Source organism: Apteryx mantelli, chromosome 23 (genome assembly GCF_036417845.1).
Source record: "Apteryx mantelli isolate bAptMan1 chromosome 23, bAptMan1.hap1, whole genome shotgun sequence".
Classification (NCBI taxonomy): domain Eukaryota; kingdom Metazoa; phylum Chordata; class Aves; order Apterygiformes; family Apterygidae; genus Apteryx; species Apteryx mantelli.
The window spans coordinates 5,060,188-5,082,085 of NC_090000.1; the positions used below are offsets into that span (position 1 = coordinate 5,060,188).

A 21,898-nucleotide genomic window follows, 5' to 3' on the forward strand; every position below is an offset into this window, starting at 1 on the left:
GTTGGTTTGCTGGAGCCTGAAGGAAGCCTTTGCCCTTCCTTTCCAGAGTGACCTGACTAATGAATGAAACCTAGTAAGACCCCTACTTTTTCAAGGCTCAGAGATATGTACAGGATTTGCAGAGCCCCTGAGAACTCCAGCTATTTGGGTCTCGCAAGGCTGATTTCATCATTGCTTTATTCTTTAGACTGGTCTCTCCTTACCGCCCCCCCCCCGCGCCTCCCCCAACACGCACTCTGTCCAACAACTTTCCATTACAGGAAACATCTGCTGGGAGGCAGGGCTGAGCCTGGGTTACTGCAGGGCATTGGCCGACAGAGTTAGCCAGCTACAGTAACTTAAAGCATGTGCGAGTCATTTTGGTATCTCCCCACCCGCTCCTTCCATGAGAAACATTAGCAAAGACTAAAGCTGCCTTTCAGAGAGAGGGACTAGAGAGGAGAGCCTGAGGCAGGCACTGAAGGAATGGGAATCACTGCTTCTCTGGCTTTAAAGAGAAAAAGATAGCTGAAGTCTCTGAGCTATTTACCGTCCTGTGGAGTCCTGAAGACGGCAGCTAGATCTATGAATTACAGCTAGTCCAGTGGGGTGCTGCCTGTCGGAACTATTTAAGTTACTTGCTCTGGCAGTCCTGGATGTCGGGCCTGGGTCGGGAGTTACGGATGCCTTACACAGACCTGCTTTGGACTGCTCAGGCTGCCGGCACTTTTGCAGTGCTCCTTTAAGGGATACCTTCAGCAAGAAGCTGGTGAGAGTGGAGCAGAAGAGTGCAAAGGTTGCTCGCCAGCACGCTTCCCCTAATGAGCCACTTCTTCAAAGTCCTCTGGAGGGTGAATCCTCTCTCAGATCAACAGAGGCTGTTAGGGCAGACAACCTGACTGTGAGCAGGAAAGTAGGGGAAGGCGCGTATACTCCTGCCAGGCTGCTGTATCTCTTTCGACTTTGAATCTAAACAAGAAACAGTGACAGCAGGAACAGGAAAAGCAGAATTTGACTGAGAACACGGGGAGCTGTGCAAGTGCTGAGGGAACACCATGGATTCCTTGCTGGAGTGCGGGGCTCTCTGGGATCTTGTACTGCATCAAGAATTCCCATGCCTGCTCGGGGACCTGGAAGGGCTTGTCGACGTATGCCAAGAATATGTCAGCCATGGATCAGATGAAATTCCAGCTGTGAGTGTCTCTAAACTGAGCTGTTTGTCACTGTAACAGAAGTTCTGGTGCTAAACTGAAGTGTCTGGTAGGATCCAGGTTTTGGATAGGTCAGGACATCCCTGATGCAGGGAAGGGCAGGGAGCATCCCTCCACATGGAAACTGCACTGCTAAGTCTGGTTGCTGTAAGGCATTGGACCCAAAGCTCAGATCTCATTATAATCTCTATTCCTCCCTCCGTTCCTATCCTCTCTGCCTGCCCCAGGAAATACTGGGCTTGGGCTCTTGCTGGAGCCCATCTCTGACCAAGATCTCTATCCCAATATTCAGGCTAGAAGTTTGGTGAGTAAAAAAAAGCTTCTTTCATCTACTGATTTGCATATTTTATTCAGAAGTGAGACACCTTTCTTTGGGCCCACAAGAATGGAGCAAATACCTGAAGTGCTGAGCTATTAAAAAATACTAATTTATTGATAAATCATATTAAAATGTTGATCGTGGAGTGCAGCCGGACTTCAAGGGAGAGTGTTTCTAGTTCATTGTATTGGTGCAAGAAAGAGGGAGTGCTTTTTGTGTGTGTTGGGGGGGGGGTGGTTCTATGTTTCCGTCTTCCGTTTGACAGCATTTGAAAATAGTGTAAGGCTAATGCTAAATAATCTTGATATCCCCCCCATGCCTGTGACCCCACCAATACCGCTTCTCAAACAGAAGGTGCCCTCTGTAATCACATTCATTTTTGAGGGCCTTGCTGGGAGGTATGTCCACCGTTCTGCGTTGGGAGAGTTGTATTGCACGGCTGGAAGAGGTGGGAAACGATTGTAGAGAGAGGAGGGGGAGACAGGGAAGAAGTTGTACCTCAGGTTGCTTCACCTTCCTTACATTTGAGGGAGAAAGCAGGATAGATTAGATGAGAGAGATGGGCCTCCCGAATTTGTACCTGCCTCTATTTCAGTCAGCTCTGCCTCCAAAGGATGTTCTGGCTATTCTGAGCAGCTGTCAGCATGTGCATGGTGTGTAGGAGGCGGTCTTTGGCTGGAACTGTAGCTCCAGAGACGGAGTCATGTTAAAGTTTAGTAAACACCGGGAAGCCAGCTCCTGATAGCCGTGCAGCCAGCAGCACAAGTTTTCTTTGACTGCCTTCTGTGAGGCCAAGCGTCTGCCTAATAACTGCAAAATGTGGTCGAGTCCCTGTGAGAACCTCTTTGGAGCCCCACAGAAGTGTTCCCGCTACCCCAGTGAGTAGCTGCGGGTTCACTGGCTGCCAGGCGCAGCGCTCGATGGGGACAGGAAAAGGGATGACTGCAGAATTCCTGAGCTCCTGATGACAGTGATCATTCAAGCTTCTTGGCAGGATTGCAGCTGTACTGAAGTGCCTCTTTTCTGGGGTTGCTACACTGTTCCTGGGAGTGTTGGGGATTGGCAGCTAACCGATGAATTGCAAACAGAGCATGTGTCATACCTTGTGCACAGTGTAGGATTGCAGGAAATGAGATTTCTCCTACAGCCACAACTTCCACGCAATTCCGCACTGCTGCCTAGCGGACAAAGGCATAGCCCTTCCACTCTGTTCTTGCTCTTTCCTTACGAGTCAGGTTCTCCTCTTCCTCTCACTTAACGCACTAAATCCCAAATCCTCCCATCCGTGTGTCTGGTGTGATGGGAGCTCCTGGCCTCATGCTTTGTAAGTGCATCTGATCCCCTTCCTCCTTACCAAGGTGTTCCTGTTTTCCCACTCCATTCCTCTGTACTCATGCCTGCCCCTCTCTTTAACAGGCACTCTGTTATTTGCAGGTGTTGAGTCCGACATACAAACAACGGAATGAAGATTTCAGGAAACTCTTCAAACAGCTTCCTGACACAGAGCGCCTCATTGTAGGTAAGGACAGCCCCCTTGTGCTGCCGTCTGCTGTGCCAGCCCATAGTCTGGGAGGAAATCCAGCACCAGGGCATGCAGCTTTTTTCCTCTTCAAAGAGATTGCCACCAAAGGAGCTAGCCCGGCATCTCTTTCCTGTGGACGGTCAGTCCCTCTCCTTGCCATTTCTAATGGGTTTCATTCATTTGGCTTCAGGAGAGCAATGCTGATTTGTATCAGCTGCAGCTCTGTCTCCTCGTGATTTGAGGAGGGTGCTTTCCACTGCTGTGCTCCCCCAAACCGGAGAGTTTGTCAGTGCTTGAGCTCTTTTGTCACTGGGTTAGGATGGCACGTCTCAACATGCATGCTGCTGAGCTTCCCCGTTTCTAACCCCTTTGTGCGTGCACCGGGCTCCCTACTCACGCGTCTGTCCTTCCCATATCCATTTAGGCTTTGGCCCTGCAACGGGCTAGTGATTGCCTAGGGCACTGCATCTGTTCTTTTATCTTATGTAACTGGTGATCTCATACCATGTGCTGTGCCGTTGAAAGATGCGCATACTAGAAGAGAAACGCAAATTGTTTGGGATGCTTAAACTGGGAGAGAGATGAACAGTGGCACTAGAAGGTGAAAAGGGTTAAAATCTGGCAATATTTTGTATGATGCTTCAGAATGCCCTGCTAATAAAGCGAGATAATCAGTCAGTAAGACAGATTGCCTGTGATGTGTCCTTGGGAGGAATCCTAGCCTAGCGGATAGAGCAGCGATTGTGGCACAGCACCTTCCGGCTCTGCCTTTGACTTTCTGCAGGATTGTGTCAAGTAGCTTCTTCTCTTGGTGCTGCTGCTTGTCCTCACCCTTAGGCTGTCCTGTCTGTTTCTGATGCTCCTTAATTATCACGTTCTCTACCCACAGATTATTCATGTGCGCTTCAAAGAGACATTCTCCTGCAGGGCCGCCTCTACCTCTCCGAAAACTGGATCTGCTTTTACAGCAACATCTTCCGCTGGGAAACACTGGTGAGGCTCTCTGACTGTCCCACTGGGCGTGTGTTTTATGTCAGCATATTTGCTGACAGCCTTAAAAGCACTCTTTCCATTGCCTTTCTCATCAGTGTCTCTCTCTACCTGCTTTCATTTTCTCCCTTCCCCTTTCTGCATGGCTGTGACTGTAGCTGACAGTTCGCTTGAAGGACATCTGCTCGATGACCAAGGAAAAAACAGCACGGCTCATTCCTAATGCCATCCAAGTTTGCACTGACACTGAAAAGGTATATCCTTGAATCCTCCCTCTCTGGGGCCACACTTGATGGATTTCAGGGGCAGGGGAATATGAAGTGTATTAAGCTACCTCCGAGGGATGGTTCCAGACTGCCTGCTTGTGGTGCCTGGGGGCTGGCGGGAAGCACTAAGGGAAAAAGGGGATGTGTAGAGCTTCTGCAGACCTCAGGCTTGAGCTGAATCTGAAATGTATGTAGCTCTTATGTGGGGTGTGGGGCAGGTAGATCTGAGCTATGCAGTGGCACACAGCTAACTGAGCTGTTTCTGTGCTCAGACTCTCTCCCTCAGGTGAGAGGCACTCAGCTCTCTCCTTCAGTCTGTGCCCAAGAACTGAGCAGCTGTGCTGTTTGGCTCGCTCAGTCCTTCTGTGAGCTGTGGCTGGAAAGTGATCCAAACAGGCTTGTCCCTTCCTCTCCCCTTTTCTGGGCCTTTTCTGAACTGATTTTTCTCTCCACCTCTTCCCATTCAGCACTTTTTTACTTCCTTTGGGGCCCGAGACAGGACGTACATGATGATGTTCAGACTCTGGCAGAATGCCCTCCTTGACAAGGTACAGAGAACAGCACCTCAGTGTTGGGGTGGGATGACAGGGAAGTGGTGAATTGATGCAGAAGCATAATACCGCTGTCTAATTTATATGTGAAGAAAGATGTAGAGACAGTAAGCACGTATGTTTTTAAGCAAAGCGGGTACTTAACTGCAGGTGCAATTATCTCTTTTTGCATGGAATTCCCTTTATGCAGGGACATGTCTTGCACACGTGTCTGTGTGCCTCTGCTGAGGTGTGGAAGCGTCTGCCTCCAGAAGGAGTTTTTGTGAGATCCTTAATTCAAGTGAAACAGGCCAGAAGAAAGCAGTGAAAAACTGCGGCGCTAGTAGCTGACTCCACGAGCAAAGCTCTTAGCAAGTCTAGGCTTCAAAAGGGTAGAGTTCAAGACAGGACAGGACAAGAATGTGCGTTCAGGGCATCCCCCAAAACATATGAGAGCAATGGCAGGTGCAGGGTGCGTTGGGTAAGGGCTCAGTGGGCTGGATTCTAAAATAAGGCAGGGATGTGCACCTGCTATGCCAGAGGCCCCGTGTATCTTATGTCTGATCTGAGCAGCAGTTCCACAGTGCATTCAGTATTTCTGGCTCACTGCAGGAGCGAGACTCATGAACCGATCTTACAGGGCTGTGAGCATTGGAGATGTTCTGAGCTTGAGTTCATACCATACTGGAAGGATTAAGTAATCAAGCACCAGAATGCCCGACCTGAGATCAGGGCAGTATTTAGTATGCAAAAGGATCGCTTTGCATTGGGTGGCTGGTATTGCTCCCATATGCTGTAATTTAATCAGCCTTGCGAAGTTCATAGCAGAATTCAGTGCCCTTGGTTTCAAGGTCAAAGCAAACGGGAACTGAGATTTGGAGCAGTATAGGCAGGAAACACTTAAAAAGCTCTCTTCCCAAATCTAGGGTCCAAGACTGGCAGGACAGAGGGAGGGAGAGAGAAAAAACCTGGCCCCGTTTTCCTGATAAAACATGTGAAGAAGGTGAAACAGAGAGAGATACTCTTTGGACTGGTTTCTCATTTGAGTTTTTCCATGCCTTTGATTGTTACTTTGACAGTGCTGCACTATTAGGAGCTAGATTAAAATTTTCCTAGCTTATCACATGCAGTAACTGCAGGAAGAAGTTCAAGCCAGCCACCTCCTGAAAAAGTTCACTAGATTTGTTTCCCCTCATTATGAAGAAATTTTTGTCACTGGTCATAAATTTCTCACGGGTAAAAAACCCAGCCCTTTTCATCCCTGTGCCCCAGATTTAAGTCATGAGTTCTCCAGCCCTATTTCTTAGGTGCTCCAGGATGCAGTCATATGGTGATCAACTGATCTGCATCCCTAAAGAGTCGTCTTGATAATTCATTTTCTCTTTCTAACTGGAGATACCTACAGGCTTTTCACAGTAGTATCCGGTGAGATAAACTCTCTTGATTTTAAACTGCAGCAGGAAACGTTTCTCTCTTTTTGCTGCTGTTTCAGATAGTTTTAACTGCAGCTGTAATCTTTAGGCAGTTTTCATTTAAACAAGCTTGAGGAAGAAAACTCATAAGGCTTTGGAGTTTGGTATAGTCGGAGATACTAAATAGAGGTACAGCAGAAGAGAGGAGAAGAACCTGTATGGAGGAGAGATCAGTTTCCTAGAAAACGCAGAATTATTGCTCACATTATCACAAATACAGCATCATAGTTCTGCAAGAGCTTATTAAGTATGCAGAAACCCTCGTTTCTTGTGCTGCTCTGGATGTAGCCTCGTGTTTGCTTTCTGAAGGTGCTTTAAATAACATGAGATTATGGCATGGAAAGATAACCAAGTTGGATTTCAGGGCAGAACCTGAGCCGACAGTAAAATCTCGCTTGGCCAAAGTGCCTGTTATCCTCGATCAGGGCACTTTCTAAGTCAGCTTGGCACAAGTGTGGAAGAACACGTATGCCTGCAACCCCTAGCCAGCGTGGAGCTGGGCCAGCCTCCCCATAGCACGCAGTCCACCGCGTAGCACGCAGTCCACCTTGTAGCAGCACCGGAATTCAGTAAAGGTGAGACCATCGGACAGCTCTGACCTCCCATCAGGGGTTGTGTCAGAATCTCTCACTTTTGCTTTCAGGGCAAGAAACTTTATGCTCCTGAGAATGAATGTTACACTTGAGAAAGAAAAAAGCGTGGCATAAGCTTTTTGAATGCCAGCATTTTGGGTTTTGACTCCTACCGAGAGAAAAGTGGTTGGGGCTGGGGAAAAAGGCATCACAATCCTTAGTGCTGTTCACTGCCATGACCTGTTGCCTAAGTCAAACACGAAAATTATTTAGTCAATACCAAATTAGCACTTGGAAGTGCGAGACCCAGCGTAGATGTGAAGTGAGGTGAATTCATTAGCTTTTAGGATTCTCAGGTGGAAACGTACACTCTTCTCTGTTCTCCCCCTTAGCCTCTCTGTCCGAAGGAGCTTTGGCACTTTGTCCACCAGTGTTACGGGAATGAGCTGGGTCTGACCAGTGATGATGAAGACTATGTGCCTCCTGACGACGACTTCAACACAATGGGGTGAGTGAGGAGGAATAAAATCTGGTTGCAATGAGAAAAGATGGCCTCGGGAAAGCAAGAGCCCTGATGCATCACTTGCCTCGAACTGCTGCTGCTTTCTTTCCCGTGAGAGATTTTGGGTTCTGGCCGAGTATTTGACCTTAAATGTGCAATGTCTGAAAAGCTTAAAACATAACACTTCCTCGTGGATGTTAGTAGGAACTGAAATGGCTGGCTCTTTCCTTGCCGAGCTAAATGATCAATTCTGTTAGTTCTTGGCAAATACCAAAATGTCCCAGTCACCAGGCCAGGCAGTGTGTTACCTGGTCAGAAACTGCTGATGTTTGTCAGCTCTTTGTGTAAACGCCCGAGAAGTCTGGGCTTGATATCCCCTGCACTGAGCCATTTCTGCTTCCCGTCAGACCGCCAACTGCATAGAAACTGTCTTACTTGCACCATGTGTCCAGTTGTAGCTGCACTGAGAGGGGTAAACATAAAAACTTGTGTTCTCTGTGGGGTCTCAGCTACTGTGAAGAAATCCCCGTGGAAGAGAATGAAGTCAACGACAGCTCCTCAAAAAGCAGCATGGAGGCCAAGCCGGAAGCCAGCCCTCAGCTGCCAAAGAAATCTGTCACTGCCAGCACGTTGACATCTACAGGAAGCAGTGAAGCACCCGCCTCGGTAAGCGTTCTTCCTCCATTGCAGTGGGAACAGTAATCCTTGTCTCTGGGATCGCGCTGGCACTCCCTGAATGCACAGGGTAACTGTTTACCCTGAAACTCCTCTGCCACTGCAGCTGACCGCAGTCCTTGAGTCACTGATGTCTGTGGGCATGGCATTTACTGAAGAAAAAATGAGCAAAACTTGCCTGTCCGAACAGCCAGTGAATCAAGACTTTCAGCAGCAAGGGTATCTTCCCATCTGTAGTTTTAGATTAAAACAATCGGGGCTTTGGAGAAAGGTTGTATTTTCTCCTCTTCCTTCAGTCATCCTCTAGGAAACACTGTGTGCCTTCGTGGTATCACAGCAGAGCAGACCTTGTTTAAATATAACCTGAACTCAGATTTTCCTACGCTTGTTCAGGGAGAAAAAATAGTATTGTTCATGTTCTTTTCTGTCATTATGTGTGCGCATTGGAAAGAAACAAAAAACCTGGTGTACATCCCAAACTTGAACGGTATGCGCTTCTTTGAGAGGAGGTGATTTAATACATCCCTGTGTTTTACAAAGAGCATGGGGTAACCCTTCCCGTCTCTGTTAGCTAACTTTCTGACGTGTTGAAGCCACACAAACATTCGAAGCCATGAAAATTGTCCCACAGATTTAAACAGTTTACAGAAGGAACCACCACTTTCCAGGTGCTGGTTGTGCCCTCATTATGCTCTGTCCTTGCTGCAGTTTGATGGAGTGCTACCAGAAGAGGAGGAGGCAGTGGTGGAGAGTCCTGTGGAGAAAGACCTGGCTATTGCAAATATCATAGGAGAGAAGATAGAGATCATTGCTCCCGTGAACTCCCCTTCCTTGGACTTCAATGACAATGAAGACATTCCCACTGAGCTCAGTGACTCGTCAGAGACCCATGATGAAGGTATGTTGGAGGAGGGCCACTCTGTTAGCGTTGTGTTCAGCCTTCTACTGTCCTTTCCAGTGAAGGACTGGGGTAGCAATTACCGAACCCCTTTTCTGAGCCCCACGACCTCAGAAGGCACAAAGAACTCCCATTCTGGGCTGCAGAAAGTGAATGTGGAGGGGGGGTAGCTGGAAGGATGTCACTAAAATAACACCATGTGGTTAATTACCCCTTCTGATGTTATAACTCTTGCCTTGGGATCAGTGGAGGAAAAGGGCAGAAGAACCTCCTTTGGGTCCCTTCTTCACTGGGGTTAGAGTAAAACTAACTAAAGTCTTGGTACTCTAAAAGCACAGGATCATGGTTGGGCTTTGCGGGCCTGTTTCCTCACAGGGGAAGTCCAGGCCTTTTACGAGGATCTGAACGGTCGTCAGTATGTGAATGAGGTGTTCAACTTCAGCGTGGACAAACTATACGACTTGCTCTTCACGGACTCCCAGTTCCAGAGGGACTTCATGGAACAGCGCCGGTTCTCTGGTGAGCTGTCTGGGATGAAGCCCAGTGACTGATAATGGGCACGTTCCCTGTGAGGAGCAAAGGCCTGCACAAAAGGAAGGTCTCTGCATGTGGTTCTTGAGTACCTTCCTGGAGATGCAACTTTGCCTGAAGATAAAGGGTTTGGGTAATATTTTGAGAAAATCTTGGGGTCGCTTTCGTCTGTGCTCACAGTAATTGAAAGGGGTTAGAACCAGCCTTGTTCAGCTATCTAAATTATATTTTCTAAAAGCCCGATCTAAGTAGTAGAAGAGTCAGGCTCTTTTTTTTTTTTTTTCCCCCACCCCTAACATCAGCTAAGGCCTGATCCTGTTTTCAAGGCTTAACAGTCCCTAGAAAAATCCACATCAGACACTGGAACAGACTGTGCAGTTGATGACTTTACAAAGAGGGTGTTCCTTGGCATACTGTGGTCTTCCTTTGCCCTGTCGCTCTTGGTTTGCAAAAGGAGAGAGACCTCCAGCCTCTCTCCCTCCCCATACATTGAGAGAGGGGAAAGTATTTCCCAGACTTTGTATTTCTCAGGCACTTCTAAATCTGAAGCCATGCTACAATGAGGCTCTTTCTACAGCTGCTCTGCCTGTCCCTCTGAGTAGCAGACTTGTGGGACTCGAAAGGTCAAGGCAAAGCCACTGGAAAAAAAAGAAATCGTATGTTAACTGTCCGATAGACAGCCCCAGGCACAGATGTCCCCACGTAATCTTGGGAGTGGTAAATACCAGCGGTTATGTCCCTGACTCTGTTGTGCCGATATGCCTCGTCCCTGCAGGGCCGCATTTAGGACAGGAGACCTTTCTTTAGCACTCGGTCTGGCTCTACTGCTTCTGCTGCCAAGCTTTGCAGGGAGGAGGAAATATTCTCTTGAATTTGGTTGTATGATTATGCTTTCCCTAGGGAACTGAGACCCCTCTCCAGTTACTTTGATGGAGTATTGTTTTTTTCTCCCAGATATTATCTTTCATCCCTGGAAGAAGGAAGAAAATGGCAATCAGACCAGAGTGATCCTGTACACTATCACCCTCACCAACCCTCTGGCCCCCAAAACTGCCACTGTCACTGAGACGCAGGTATGTGAAAGGGGAGCAGGGACGTAATGCTTTGTAGAAACAGATCTGGCATTTATTTTCATGTCTCGGGCATGCGGCTTTGCATGTTTTCATTCTCCTTATTCATTCTCCTTTACACCTTTTTCTTGTATTAACTTGCTGCCCAGTATCACTGCAAATGTGAATAGCTAATCTTCCACGCGCACTGGATTGCATTGCAAGGAAGGGACTGTGAATTTTCCAGCAAAAGCAGATCAGTTTGCAAACAAGCAGCATATTCTAATGACCGTGTTTGTTGCCTGTACGGGTGATCTTGAGCCTGTGGTCAGTGAAACAGATGCTGTTCATTAGCAGGACTGGCAAGAAGATCAGATACTGTCAGCTAGTCCTTGCCACAGCTGTTCATAGAGATGTCCAGGCTTTTTACGGGTGAGGAGAATCAGATGACCTGTTTAAACAGGTGAAAAATGGGTGCATCTGCAATGCACTACAAGAGCCAGGCTGGCTGTGTGTGCTAGGGGCTGCAGCTGCACAAGGAGAAAGGGCAGCAGCCTCCATCCGTGTCCAGAGACGTGTCCAAGTGTTCAAGGGTAAAAGCTGTGAGGTAGCTTGGGAGAACATTAAGAGGGAGTCAAGAAAAGATGGGGTGGTTGGGTAGTACATTTCAGAAAGAAGAGAATCTCAGCAGCAAGGTGTACCGTGTAGGGATGGGAGGAACCGTGCTGAAGCAGAGACTGTGTGCAGGGAAGACAGAGACAGAATAGGAGAGTGATGGGCAGAGGGAAGCAGTACACTCTGAGGCAAGCAGGGACATAACCTATTTGATTCTGAATATGGGGTCAAGCACAGAGATGCACTTTGCAGTGTCCTTGCTGCAGAGGTAAGTGGAAGGAGTCTGTAACAAGAACCATACTTCCACATACAAGTCTGCAGTTACTGTGTCTGCCCCCTTGTGAGGTTTGTTTTGGGGCAAAGGAAGAAAGATCGGAAGCACTTAAAAGAGATGAATGACAGGTTTTCTGATATTTAGAATCACAGAATAATTGAAGATAGAAGGGACTTCAGGAGGTCATCTGGTCCAACCTCTGCTCAAAGCAGGGCCATCCCTGGTAGTAGAGCAGATTGCTCCCTCATGAGCTAGTGATCAGTTTAGTGAGAAGAAGTAACACTGATCAGTTGCAGAAGCCCTGAAGAATTGGTACTCATGTGGCGGCGTACGTAACTACATAACTGATACAAAATGCTGGAGGTTGAGCTGCTGGAACATACGCTCATTTTGAAATATGCCATTGGGAACACCCGAGAGGAACTTTTGGTTTTCTTGAATATGCCTGTCAGAAAAGATGAGCTGCTTTTATTGAAAAATTGTAGAGATGGAGCTCAGGCATGTGCATGGCCTCTTATTTGCGGTGGAGCTGTTTTTGTAAAGTGGTAGTGAAGATGCCTATCTACCAAAGCCTCGTTCTAACCAGACTAATAATTGCCTTGCATGCTGTCTTTTATGCAGACAATGTACAAAGCCAGCCAAGAAAGCGAGTGCTATGTCATAGATGCAGAGGTGCTAACTCACGACGTTCCCTACCACGATTATTTCTACACCATTAACCGCTACACGTTGACTCGTGTTGCCAGAAACAAAAGCCGACTCAGGTACACCTCTTGGGGGGTAAACAGCCTTGCTGACAACCCAAAGTCACCTCTGGGAACTGGAGTGGGAATTCTGCTGCTTGGTTAGAAGAGGTTGGGGAGAACTTAACCTTATTTCTTTGACCTTGTTGTCAGAACCCTCCTGTTGTGGGAGAGGCAGCCATCTGTTGTGGTGACCTCGAGCAAACAACAAAATTGCTTCAGAGGAGTTGCAGTTGGACAAGGGACAGGATTTACAGACTTTTTTTGCCCCCTTCTTTGAAGCAGTGGCTTGCAGAGCCAATTGGCATGCACAGTAGACAAAATGCAGTAGGCAATAGGATGCATCTCCAGAGACTGTCTCTCTGAGAAGCATTTGGGGGGACAAGCAGAGGAGTTTGGTACCAGGCAAAGCTATGGGCATTTGTGTTTGACTTGGATAAGTAATCTGTCTGTCTGCCACTTGGCCAAAAGTCTTGGGAGTTTGGGAGTCCTCTCTGCGGAGGCTCCCTTGAGGCCTTCCTGCTGCTGCCGCCTTTGGAAGGACTTTTCATGCAGTGCTTCAGGCCCAGAAACACAAAGGGCTGAGACCATTCCAGAAGTAACAGTGTGCATGATTATTTTTGCATATTTATATGGACAAAGGCTTGTGAATTGACATCATCTCCTGGAAGCAAAATTCAGTGTGGCTTTCCCTCCTTCACATAGGGTTTCCACAGAGTTACGTTACAGGAAACAGCCTTGGGGGCTGGTGAAATCCTTCATCGAGAAAAATTTCTGGAGTGGCCTGGAAGATTATTTCCGTCATTTGGGTAAGAAGACTGGCAATGACTGGAGCTGCAGTAATGTTCCACAAACAGTGGCACCCTAAAGCCTGTGCAGGCTTCCCTGTAAGCAGGCAGCAAACAGTGTGCCATCTGCTTGCCAGCCTACCGGGGGTCAGATCTCAGGGTGGCTTTCAAATGGGGCCAAGCCAAGGTTATTACCGCAACAGTTGGTAGCACTTGCTGGAATTACACAGGTCATCAGATCCTGCTCTCTGGCATGAGCACAGGCAGTCAGGGCCCAGGGCTTGGCTACAGGCGTAAGGGCTCTGCAGCGTTATCTTCCTCTGGCACAGCCCCTGCTAGCCCATGCCAGGATGCTTTGGCTCGGATGGTACTCCACCAAGCGGCTGTGCCATTAGAGGGCTCTAAGTTGATGTCAGTGTGCAAGGCTGGTGCCCCTCCTATTAAACGCTCCTCTTCCTTTCTTTGCAGAGAGTGAACTGACCAAAACCGAGAGCACGTACTTGGCTGAGGTCCACAGACAATCCCCCAAAGAGAAAGTGAGCAAGCAATCGACCGTGCGCCGGAGGAAACGGGCCCATGCCCACCTGCGGGTGCCACACCTGGAGGAGGTGCTGAGTCCCGTCACCACCCCCACGGATGAGGAGGTTGGACATCGAATCAAGCACGTGGCAGGTCAGAAATGTGCGGACACCTCGGGGTTGGGGCTGGAGAACTGGGCACCTCTGGAGACAAACTGGAGCCTTGTGGGAGGGAGGGTTAATGGGAGAGAGCCATCAGGGTTTTCTAGAGCAGCGGATGCATGTGTTTGAGTGAGATGGAGGGGTGCGTAAAGAGTCGCCCTCCCCGTCGGATGGCCTTTCACAGCCTAAGCGCGTCTCCTCAGGTTCCACTCAGACACGGCACATCCCTGAGGAGAGCCCCAGCGGTTTCCACCTGCAGAGTGTCTCCAAGCTGCTCCTTGTTATCAGTTGTGTGTAAGTGATCTTTTCTGCTCTCCCTTCACGGTCCGTCTTTCTTCTTTGGGCCTCTCGTGTCTTTGGCGTTCTGTGCTCCCCTGTGCCAGTCTTTTCTCTCTCTTGTTCCTCTCTGTTCCCAAACTTTGTCGAGGACAGAAAAGCAATGAGAGGCAGAAAAGAAGGAGTTAAAATTTCTCCCAGATGCCCCATCAAATGTTTTGTCTGACTTGATCGCAGCTCTTGCAGACCTGAGCCAGCCACTGATCTGGCTCTGTAGCTTCTTATTTCTTTGAGGTCTCTGCTTTCCCCTCAGTTCTGACATTGCTTTAACCAAGCACAGGCTCCACGTTCCTGCGTGTACCTAGGAGTCCTCGAGGGAGGTCTGCTCTACTGTATGGGCCGCAGGCAGCGTTGTTAGCTGGCACACAAGGCAAGGGGCAAGCTGTGCGAGGAGAAGGGGAGTCAACAGTTAAGGGAAATGGGACAACCAGAAAGAGGCTCTTTTATTTTAGGGACCCAGTTTAGAGATTTTGATTAATTTTTCTGATGTCATCTAAAAAATGTATTTTGTGAACCAAGTCTTTTAATGTCATATGCCAACAAGCTAGCTGTTACCAGGAAAGATCACCGTGCAAAGCGTTCTGGGTGTGACTGAGAGTGTGCCATCACAACAGGGCTCAGTGTTTGCGAGGAGTCTGTTCGCTACCTCTTTCCTCTGAACTGGCAAACTCTGGTTGGGTACTGGGAAATGTGTGTTCCTGGGCAGTGACTTTGGAGAGAGATACCATCCTGGAAAGAAGCCGGACCGTTTAGGGATTATTTTTGTGAAATAAGGATAGGAACACAGGAAGCAAAAGAGCCTGGTGAGATTTCGGTAGCTCAGCGGCAAGAACTAGGTTCATTTTGGGTCCTGTTTCCTGCTACCACCTTTCACAGTTGCTAGTCTTGGACATACTGGATCTGTGCTCAAAATGAACCCCGCATATCCCTATGACTCTGCCGTTAGGCCCAAAACCCGGGAGTATTTATCAGTTCTCTGCCTTTTGGGCTTTTTAGAGCTTTCATGCATTTGTGTTGGAGCTGTTGCGGGACAGGACTTGCGAAGCAGTACAGTCTGAATGAGTGATCTGGATATGGCTGATGTTTCTTTTCAGCACTTAGGGAAATGGAAACCTAATGCTAACCCTAGAAGAGTAGAGGACGTTTGCGCATTCTTTGCTTAAGCTCCATCCACCTTTTTGTGAGGTCTGAAGAAGCTGAGATTTGTAGACTGATGTTGCGTTTCAGAATTTAGCTCCTTTCTGTGTTTCCTTTTCCCACAGAGGATAAAGACTGGATAGGTTTACAGCAGCAAACCAAAAGCTTCCCATCAAATGCAGTTTAGTAACTGTCTGGCATTCAGGTAGATGTGACTGCACATGTAGCAGCAGTGCAGGTGTTTGCGGGAGACATGTGGGCTGTGTGGCAGTTATTTGTGGGCAGACAGTCTGGTGCTGTCTTCTGTGTCTGGACATGTTAGATGCAACTGATGCTTTTGGTAGGAAGGCACGAATGCTTTAAAACAATCTCTGCTTACAGGCTACTAACTTAGAGTGGTCAGAGCACCCTCATTAATGTTTCCAGAACACATCTGGCCAGTTGCCATCTGCCTGAATTGGCTTATAGTGGGCCATTCTTCCAGCAAAATAGCAGCATTATTCAGAGGCAGGCACAAGCGTGTTATTTTGCAATCTATTCCCTGAGCCTGTCAGTGTGGCTCATCGATAGGAGGAGCGGAAATGCCAGTGTGGTGGTGGTGGAGAGGAGCAGTTACAGTACCTGTCTGCTAAGAGGCTTGCGGTGGTGTTCCCATCTGTGGGCGTGGTGTCAGTAGGTAAGGGAGAGGTGCATGCAGGCTGAAATGTGCATTTCCCTATCCGACAGTGCCCCACCTGGGCACTCTCTGTGCTTGTCGACAAGAGCCACCCGCAGCTAATCTTTTGCTGACTCTCACCCACAATTGCAGGCACATGAATATTGTCTTTCCTTCTTGCCTCTCTTCCCACTGTTCCTTTCTTCCCTCCTCCCCCATATATCTTCTGTACCCTCTACGAGCTTTCTCTGCTCAGCCCAGTTTTTCCCATTCTGTGTCAGTTCTGTGTCTGTTTCTAACCTGCAGCTACTCCGTCTTTTCTCTTCCCTGCTCCCATTAGGATCTGTTTCAGGTACTGTCTCTTTTTTTAACCTCTTTATTCTCCTATTTCCCGCCCTTTCTTTGTATTCAGCACAGCCACCTATCCAGCCTATTCTGTCTGCTCCATCTGTCATCCCTGTCTCTCTGTCCTCCTTGTTCTCACATCTCTCCCAGAAGGTGAAGTTTTGAGCTCTGATCACCTGGCCCGTACTCAGATTAAATTCCCACTCCTGTACAGAGTAGCCCTGGGCCCCAGAAACCTTGTTAAAGCATTGGGTGTTTTCCCACGTGGGACTGGCAGGGAATGGAGTTATGAAGTGCTCAGAGTAAACTGACACGTCTCTTTTTTATTCCTAGTCTGGTGTTGTTGGTCATTCTTAATATGATGCTGTTCTACAAACTCTGGATGTTGGAATATACCACCCAGACGCTCACGGCATGGCAGGGCTTGCGGCTACAGGAAAGGTAATGTCACACCTTGTCCATTTTGTCTTTGTCTCTTCTTGCATGCTTCCTATTGACGTTAGATAGAGGGTTTTATAGACTGCCAGAGCCTAGGGTTCTCAAATAGATGGCTTCCCTTCTGTATTTACAAGAAAGGTAAGATTTTTAGACAGATCAAGCTGCTAGGTAGCTGAAGCTGTGAGGCCATCACCGTTTCCGGATAAGTAAGTTTTATACTGTTGGGCAGTTAGATAGAGCAGAAGATGGTGAGTTAAAGGCAACTTCTGCTTCTCCTCAGTCTCCTGTGTAATTGAGGACAGAGGCTCTACGAGCAAATGTTCTGCAACCTTAGGCCAATGTTGTCACCTCCCTCCTTTGATGGCTAAGCTTCTCTGTATTTATGAAAAGCACGTGTGTCCAAATGAGAACTGGAGCTTGTGACACCCAGTTAACTGAGAAGTATTTTGAGAGATCCAGATACCAGCAAATTGCTATAGTGTGGGAGGAGGAGAGCGAGCACTAGGAGGGCACAGGGAGCTCCATAATGACCCGTTCCCTGGAGGTGTGCATGGTAAGCAGCGAGAAGCGACTGCAGATGACTGCCTCTCTTCATAACTGGTAGCATGGAACCTTGTCCAAGGCTTTTTGAGCACCCTGTTACATAATGTCTTACAGAGTGCGTGCTTACTGACACGTGTGCAGGTCTTGAGGCAGTCAGGCAGGGTTTCCATGTTGTCCTTTGCAGGAGGCAGGCTGCCTGCCTGCCTCGAACCAGCCCGAGTTTATTCTTGGGATCAGTCTTTATTATAGACTCCCCCATCTTGTCTAGGGTCAAAGACTGCTTTGCCAGCTGCTATTTCCCAGGATGCCCTCCAGAGCCCTTTCTGTAGATGGCACTTACACCGGTGGCTTGATCTTGTTTGTAATGAGGGCCAGCAGTTTTGTGTTGCGAGTTCCCTCTGGCATTTTGGGCAAATGCTTTCTGTACACAGAACGCTAGATAATCCTGCTCTCCTGCTTTGAGTCGCTATTCTTAGCAGTTGAGGTGGGGAGCATAGAGCCCCCCTTTTTTAAGGTGTTTGTTTTTGTCCCCTTATGCCCTGGCAGTATTTTTGTGTGGTCGCAGTGAACCCCTTGCTGGCTCTTTGCTTTGTCTTTCAACATCTTAGCAACGTGCTACTTCAGTGATGTCTTTTTCTGGCAGGACCTGCCTCCTGTTACGGGCTTTCCCATTTCTCCTTTTCAGGGAGGGCTTGCTCTTTTCCATAATAGCCTCTGTATAGTCTTGGTATTTGGGCTACTACTATAGTATTAGTGTAGGGCTCATGCAGTGCTTGTATGCTTCTTGTAATGTGCATGTACTGGAATTATATTATTCCCTTGCAAAGGTAACCTCATTGTGTCGCGACAGTGATTGCAGAGAGGCTGTGGAAATAGGTGCTGCACTGCACCCTGCTCTGTGAGAGACCAAAACCACCTGCTGGGATCCAAGGCTGGGCGTGCTTAGAAGTGGTCTAAGGCTCCACAAACATTTTCTTCATCGCTGCTTCTAATGAATGAGGCTTAGATTCAGGGTGGAGAGGGGCAGTCAGTGGTCCCCTAGACTAAGTACCAATTCTAAATGTGTAACCTCTCCAGGCGGACAGGGAAAGCAATCTTTATTAGTAGCAGAGTGTTGCTATTTTAGAGACTAGGATTTCCACCATGGGGACTGGATCAACTGTTTTATTGTCATGTTTTTTTTACTGTGTTACACTTTTCGCTATCTGTTGTGTAGCAAATCCCAGGGCTGGAGGATGCCAAGTCAGACAGGTGCCAGCGCTCAGCCACTGATGGGGAGGCAGCCGGGACTGGCTGCCTGCGGCTGCCACTCAGGGGCACGTGATGGGGCTCGGGCAGGTGCCAGCCCGCCCAGGGGGTGGAGCCCGGCTGGGCCAAGGCCAGGATAAAGCTCACTAGGGCAGAGCGACCTAAGGAGCGTAGCGACGAGGAGCGTAGTCAAGGCAGTTAGCACGGCAGTTGGCGACGGCAGGAAGGCGCGGCAGAGGCCGGCACACTCTGCCCTCCTCCTGAGGTAAGAGGGAACAAAGTAGAGTATTACATTGCTAGGAAGGAAAAAAGCAACTTGGCAGAGAGGTTAGTTTGGGGAGCTACTGCTGACATAGGAACTCCTGCAGGAGGGGGTCTTTAGAAGCTCTAACTCAGACTCCAGCATAGCAGGCTGCAGACCAGGACTGTAACTCCTGAAAGACTCTATTGAAGCCTGCAAAGCCTAGGAAGTAAGCAATGCCTCCTTCTGTAAGAGGAGCAATGCCCAAGAGAGGGGGGATTCAAGTACCTAAGCTGGGACTTCAAGCATAAGGCAAAGCAGGAGAGGTTTAGCTATCTTAGCAACAGGTGAAGCTGTTGGTATTGCAGCCTCATGTGAGAAGCTGCAGGCCCCCAAGGGCACCTGCCTCAGACTAGCAAGGAGAACATTCAGCATACTTTCAAAGGGAGACAGCCTGTCCTCTGCTGCGACTCCAGGCAGAAGGCAAAGCAATCTTAGCAACACCCCATGTGAGAAGCTAAGGGCCCACAAGAGCACCCGATTCAGGCCAGCAAGGAGAAAAGAGGCTACCTTCAGAGGGAGAGAGCCTGGGCCGGCCTCTGCCGCGCCTTCCTGCCGTCGCCAACTGCCGTGCTAACTGCCTTGACTACGCTCCTCGTCGCTACGCTCCTTAGGTCGCTCTGCCCTAGTGAGCTTTATCCTGGCCTTGGCCCAGCCGGGCTCCACCCCCTGGGCGGGCTCAGGGCTGGCACCTGCCCGAGCCCCATCACGTGCCCCTGAGTGGCAGCCGCAGGCAGCCAGTCCCGGCTGCCTCCCCATCAGTGGCTGAGCACTGGCATCTGCCCTGAGCCAGCCCCATTCAGCAGCCTCCCATCCTGTCCCATCCCATCCTGTCCTGGGGGACTGTTTGGGCCTCGAGGGAAGGGATTTGTGTCCACACTTACTTACCTGCCATTGCAAAAGAGAGAGTTGGTGCTGCTATGCCTCAGGATAAAGGGAAAGCCTTACGCAGCATGTCTAGAAAAACACAGACACAGTACATGGCAATCTGTCCAACAGCATAACGTTCACTTAAGCACTGCCTTCTTTCAGTACACACACATCTCAGGCAATGAGCGTTAATGCCTTCTGGACTTAGCTTCCCCCCTGGAAACTGGACATTCAGCTATAACCACACTAGGGCACTTCTGCAAATGCAAGTCCGTCTTTGCTATTACCGCGGTTTAACAGAGTAACGTCGGTATCCAATTTAGGAAAATACAAAGCACGTTAGGAGACACTTGCTCAGGGAGGGAAACTGCCTCGTGGGTGGAGAGACTGGACAAAAGCCGACACTATCTATCTATCTATCTATCTATCTATCCATCCCACAATCCACTTTGCCACACCTTGACCTGAGTTTTCCCAGATTCACTCTTGCTCATATTCTGCCTGACAGGTTACCCCAATCCCAAACAGAATGGGCCCAGTTATTAGAATCTCAACAGAAGTATCATGACTCAGAGCTACAGAAATGGCGTGAGATCATCAAATCTTCGGTGATGCTTCTAGACCAGGTGAGAATGCCATTCTGGCCAGTTAGCACTGTGACTAGAAAGGCACCGTGTCCTCTCAGCTGCCTGCCTGCAATCCCACAGCCTTACCTGGTTCCAGTGCAGCCAGTCAGGTAGATCACCTCTGCTCCCGTCTCCCTTTAGAGGCCTCTTCTGACATTGGTGTGTGCAGTAGGTCCCAAGGGCTGGATAGGATGCCACAGCTTCCCTTTCATCTGTTAGGTCCAGGCAAGTCAGGGAGAGAGGTCTGCGTGGCCAAAGCCTAAGACTAGACACCACATCTTGTATCTAGTCTCTGGCATCCCAGTGGGCTCTGTAAAGACCTTGTCAATCCCCATTTGGAATGCAAATTTTTTCCCCTTCTGGCCCAGCTTCACATGCAGCCTGTGAGGACCAAGGGGACGTGCTCTGCATGGGCACTTAATACTGCAAAGTTAGCGGTTTCAGCACCCATTGCCAAAGAGCCAGTTGTACACTGGCCTGCTTCTAATGGGGTTTGTGAATGAAAGGTGCTCTCCAGTATGGAGAGAGCAGCTCACCTTGCACCTCATCCTGCTCGCCGCTTGTTATTTTGGAAAATGGCCTCTCACTGGCTCCCTTTTCAGTCCTCGTTTCTCTCCTTGCACATCCCAGCCCTGAGGTACCAGTGCCAAAAAACAGAATATTTCAATACTTTCTATGGAAGGAAAAGGCAGCTGAAGGCACTGGTGGGGATGGAAAACCCAAAAGCTCTCTCACCTCTTGGATTTAGAGTAGCATCACATTGGAGACATTTCTTGTCTTGCAGATGAAGGACTCGCTAATAAACCTTCAGAATGGCATCGGGTCCCGGGACTTCGGGTCAGATCCAGAGGAGAAACGGAAACGTTTCCACTAACAGGCAGGAATGCAGGAGGCCAGAGGACGGTGTGCAATATGTGTATATAGGATATATAAATATATATATATAAATATATATATATACAGAATATAAATATATATATTATATACAGATTTTAAGAGAAAAAAAGCCTATGTATCGAGAGGAAGGATTGACCTCCAACACTGGCTGAAATGGAGCGTCTCTGGGGTAGTGTGGTGTGCGTGTGGCGGGGGGGCTGTGCTCCCCCAGCACTGAGGTGCGCTTAGGGGCTTGCTGACGTGCACTCCCCTGGGCCCTTGCACCACTCTTCTGTATATTCCTGGCTGTTTGTCTGTCTGGCTGTCTGTCTGTTTTGTTGTTGTTCGTTTCAAAGGGAAGCATCAGAGTGAGTGTCCCTCCCCTCCTCCCTGCGCATGAGGGTCCCTGACTGACTATATAATGCCTACGTATAAAGGGGACACTGTCAAATGTCTTACCTTGCTGGCTTCAGGGCAGAGAGGTTTTGGCAATCACCATCAATCCCTTATGGAACTGTTCAGCATTTGGAGAGGAGGCCTCGGAAGGAATTGCTCTAGGTCTGTAGACAGCGGGTCTCGTTGGCAATCACCTCCTGCAGCTCTTGGAGCAGAAATGCAATTCGCTCTCACGCTGGCCAGCCTGGTTCAGAGAGCAAAGCACAGAATGTAAATGAGCTGAAACGCTTTCTCCAAACACTAATTTGTTTCCTCCTGTTACTGATACTGCATTAATAGCCAGGGAGATGGTGGGGAAGGGGGGATATCTGCCTACACGGTGCTCAGACGGAGGAGAGCCACACCACAGACAGCACACTTCCGTTTCCTTTGACAGTGTCCCCTTTACATTTTCTGTGGCTCTCCGCTTTCCATGTGCTTGAGTCCCCGCCCTTGAGTCATCCCTATGCTC

The 21,898-nt window shown here is 48.8% G+C and overlaps 1 protein-coding gene and 1 long non-coding RNA gene across 2 annotated transcripts in view; one reads left to right on the plus strand and one right to left on the minus strand.

Annotated features, from left to right (window-relative positions):
- The window catches only part of GRAMD1B (GRAM domain containing 1B), a 36,143-nt gene that overhangs the window by 13,557 nt on the left and 688 nt on the right, over positions 1 to 21,898 (plus strand). Inside the window, exons 4-19 of the mRNA XM_067310332.1 lie at positions 2,944 to 3,028; positions 3,921 to 4,024; positions 4,180 to 4,275; positions 4,755 to 4,835; positions 7,254 to 7,369; positions 7,873 to 8,029; positions 8,747 to 8,936; positions 9,312 to 9,455; positions 10,422 to 10,540; positions 12,027 to 12,169; positions 12,854 to 12,957; positions 13,405 to 13,608; positions 13,820 to 13,910; positions 16,423 to 16,530; positions 19,998 to 20,115; positions 20,900 to 21,018. Coding sequence (XP_067166433.1) covers positions 2,944 to 3,028; positions 3,921 to 4,024; positions 4,180 to 4,275; positions 4,755 to 4,835; positions 7,254 to 7,369; positions 7,873 to 8,029; positions 8,747 to 8,936; positions 9,312 to 9,455; positions 10,422 to 10,540; positions 12,027 to 12,169; positions 12,854 to 12,957; positions 13,405 to 13,608; positions 13,820 to 13,910; positions 16,423 to 16,530; positions 19,998 to 20,115; positions 20,900 to 20,989 — 1,950 coding nt within the window. The 3' untranslated portion in view covers positions 20,990 to 21,018. The remainder of the gene's footprint in view (positions 1 to 2,943; positions 3,029 to 3,920; positions 4,025 to 4,179; positions 4,276 to 4,754; positions 4,836 to 7,253; positions 7,370 to 7,872; positions 8,030 to 8,746; positions 8,937 to 9,311; positions 9,456 to 10,421; positions 10,541 to 12,026; positions 12,170 to 12,853; positions 12,958 to 13,404; positions 13,609 to 13,819; positions 13,911 to 16,422; positions 16,531 to 19,997; positions 20,116 to 20,899; positions 21,019 to 21,898) is intronic.
- Positions 20,209 to 21,712, minus strand: LOC106490240 (uncharacterized). The gene is made up of 4 exons (XR_001293579.2): positions 21,451 to 21,712; positions 20,851 to 20,985; positions 20,652 to 20,747; positions 20,209 to 20,327 (listed from the first exon to the last, which is right to left on the minus strand). It is a non-coding gene; the product is annotated as an uncharacterized lncRNA (long non-coding RNA).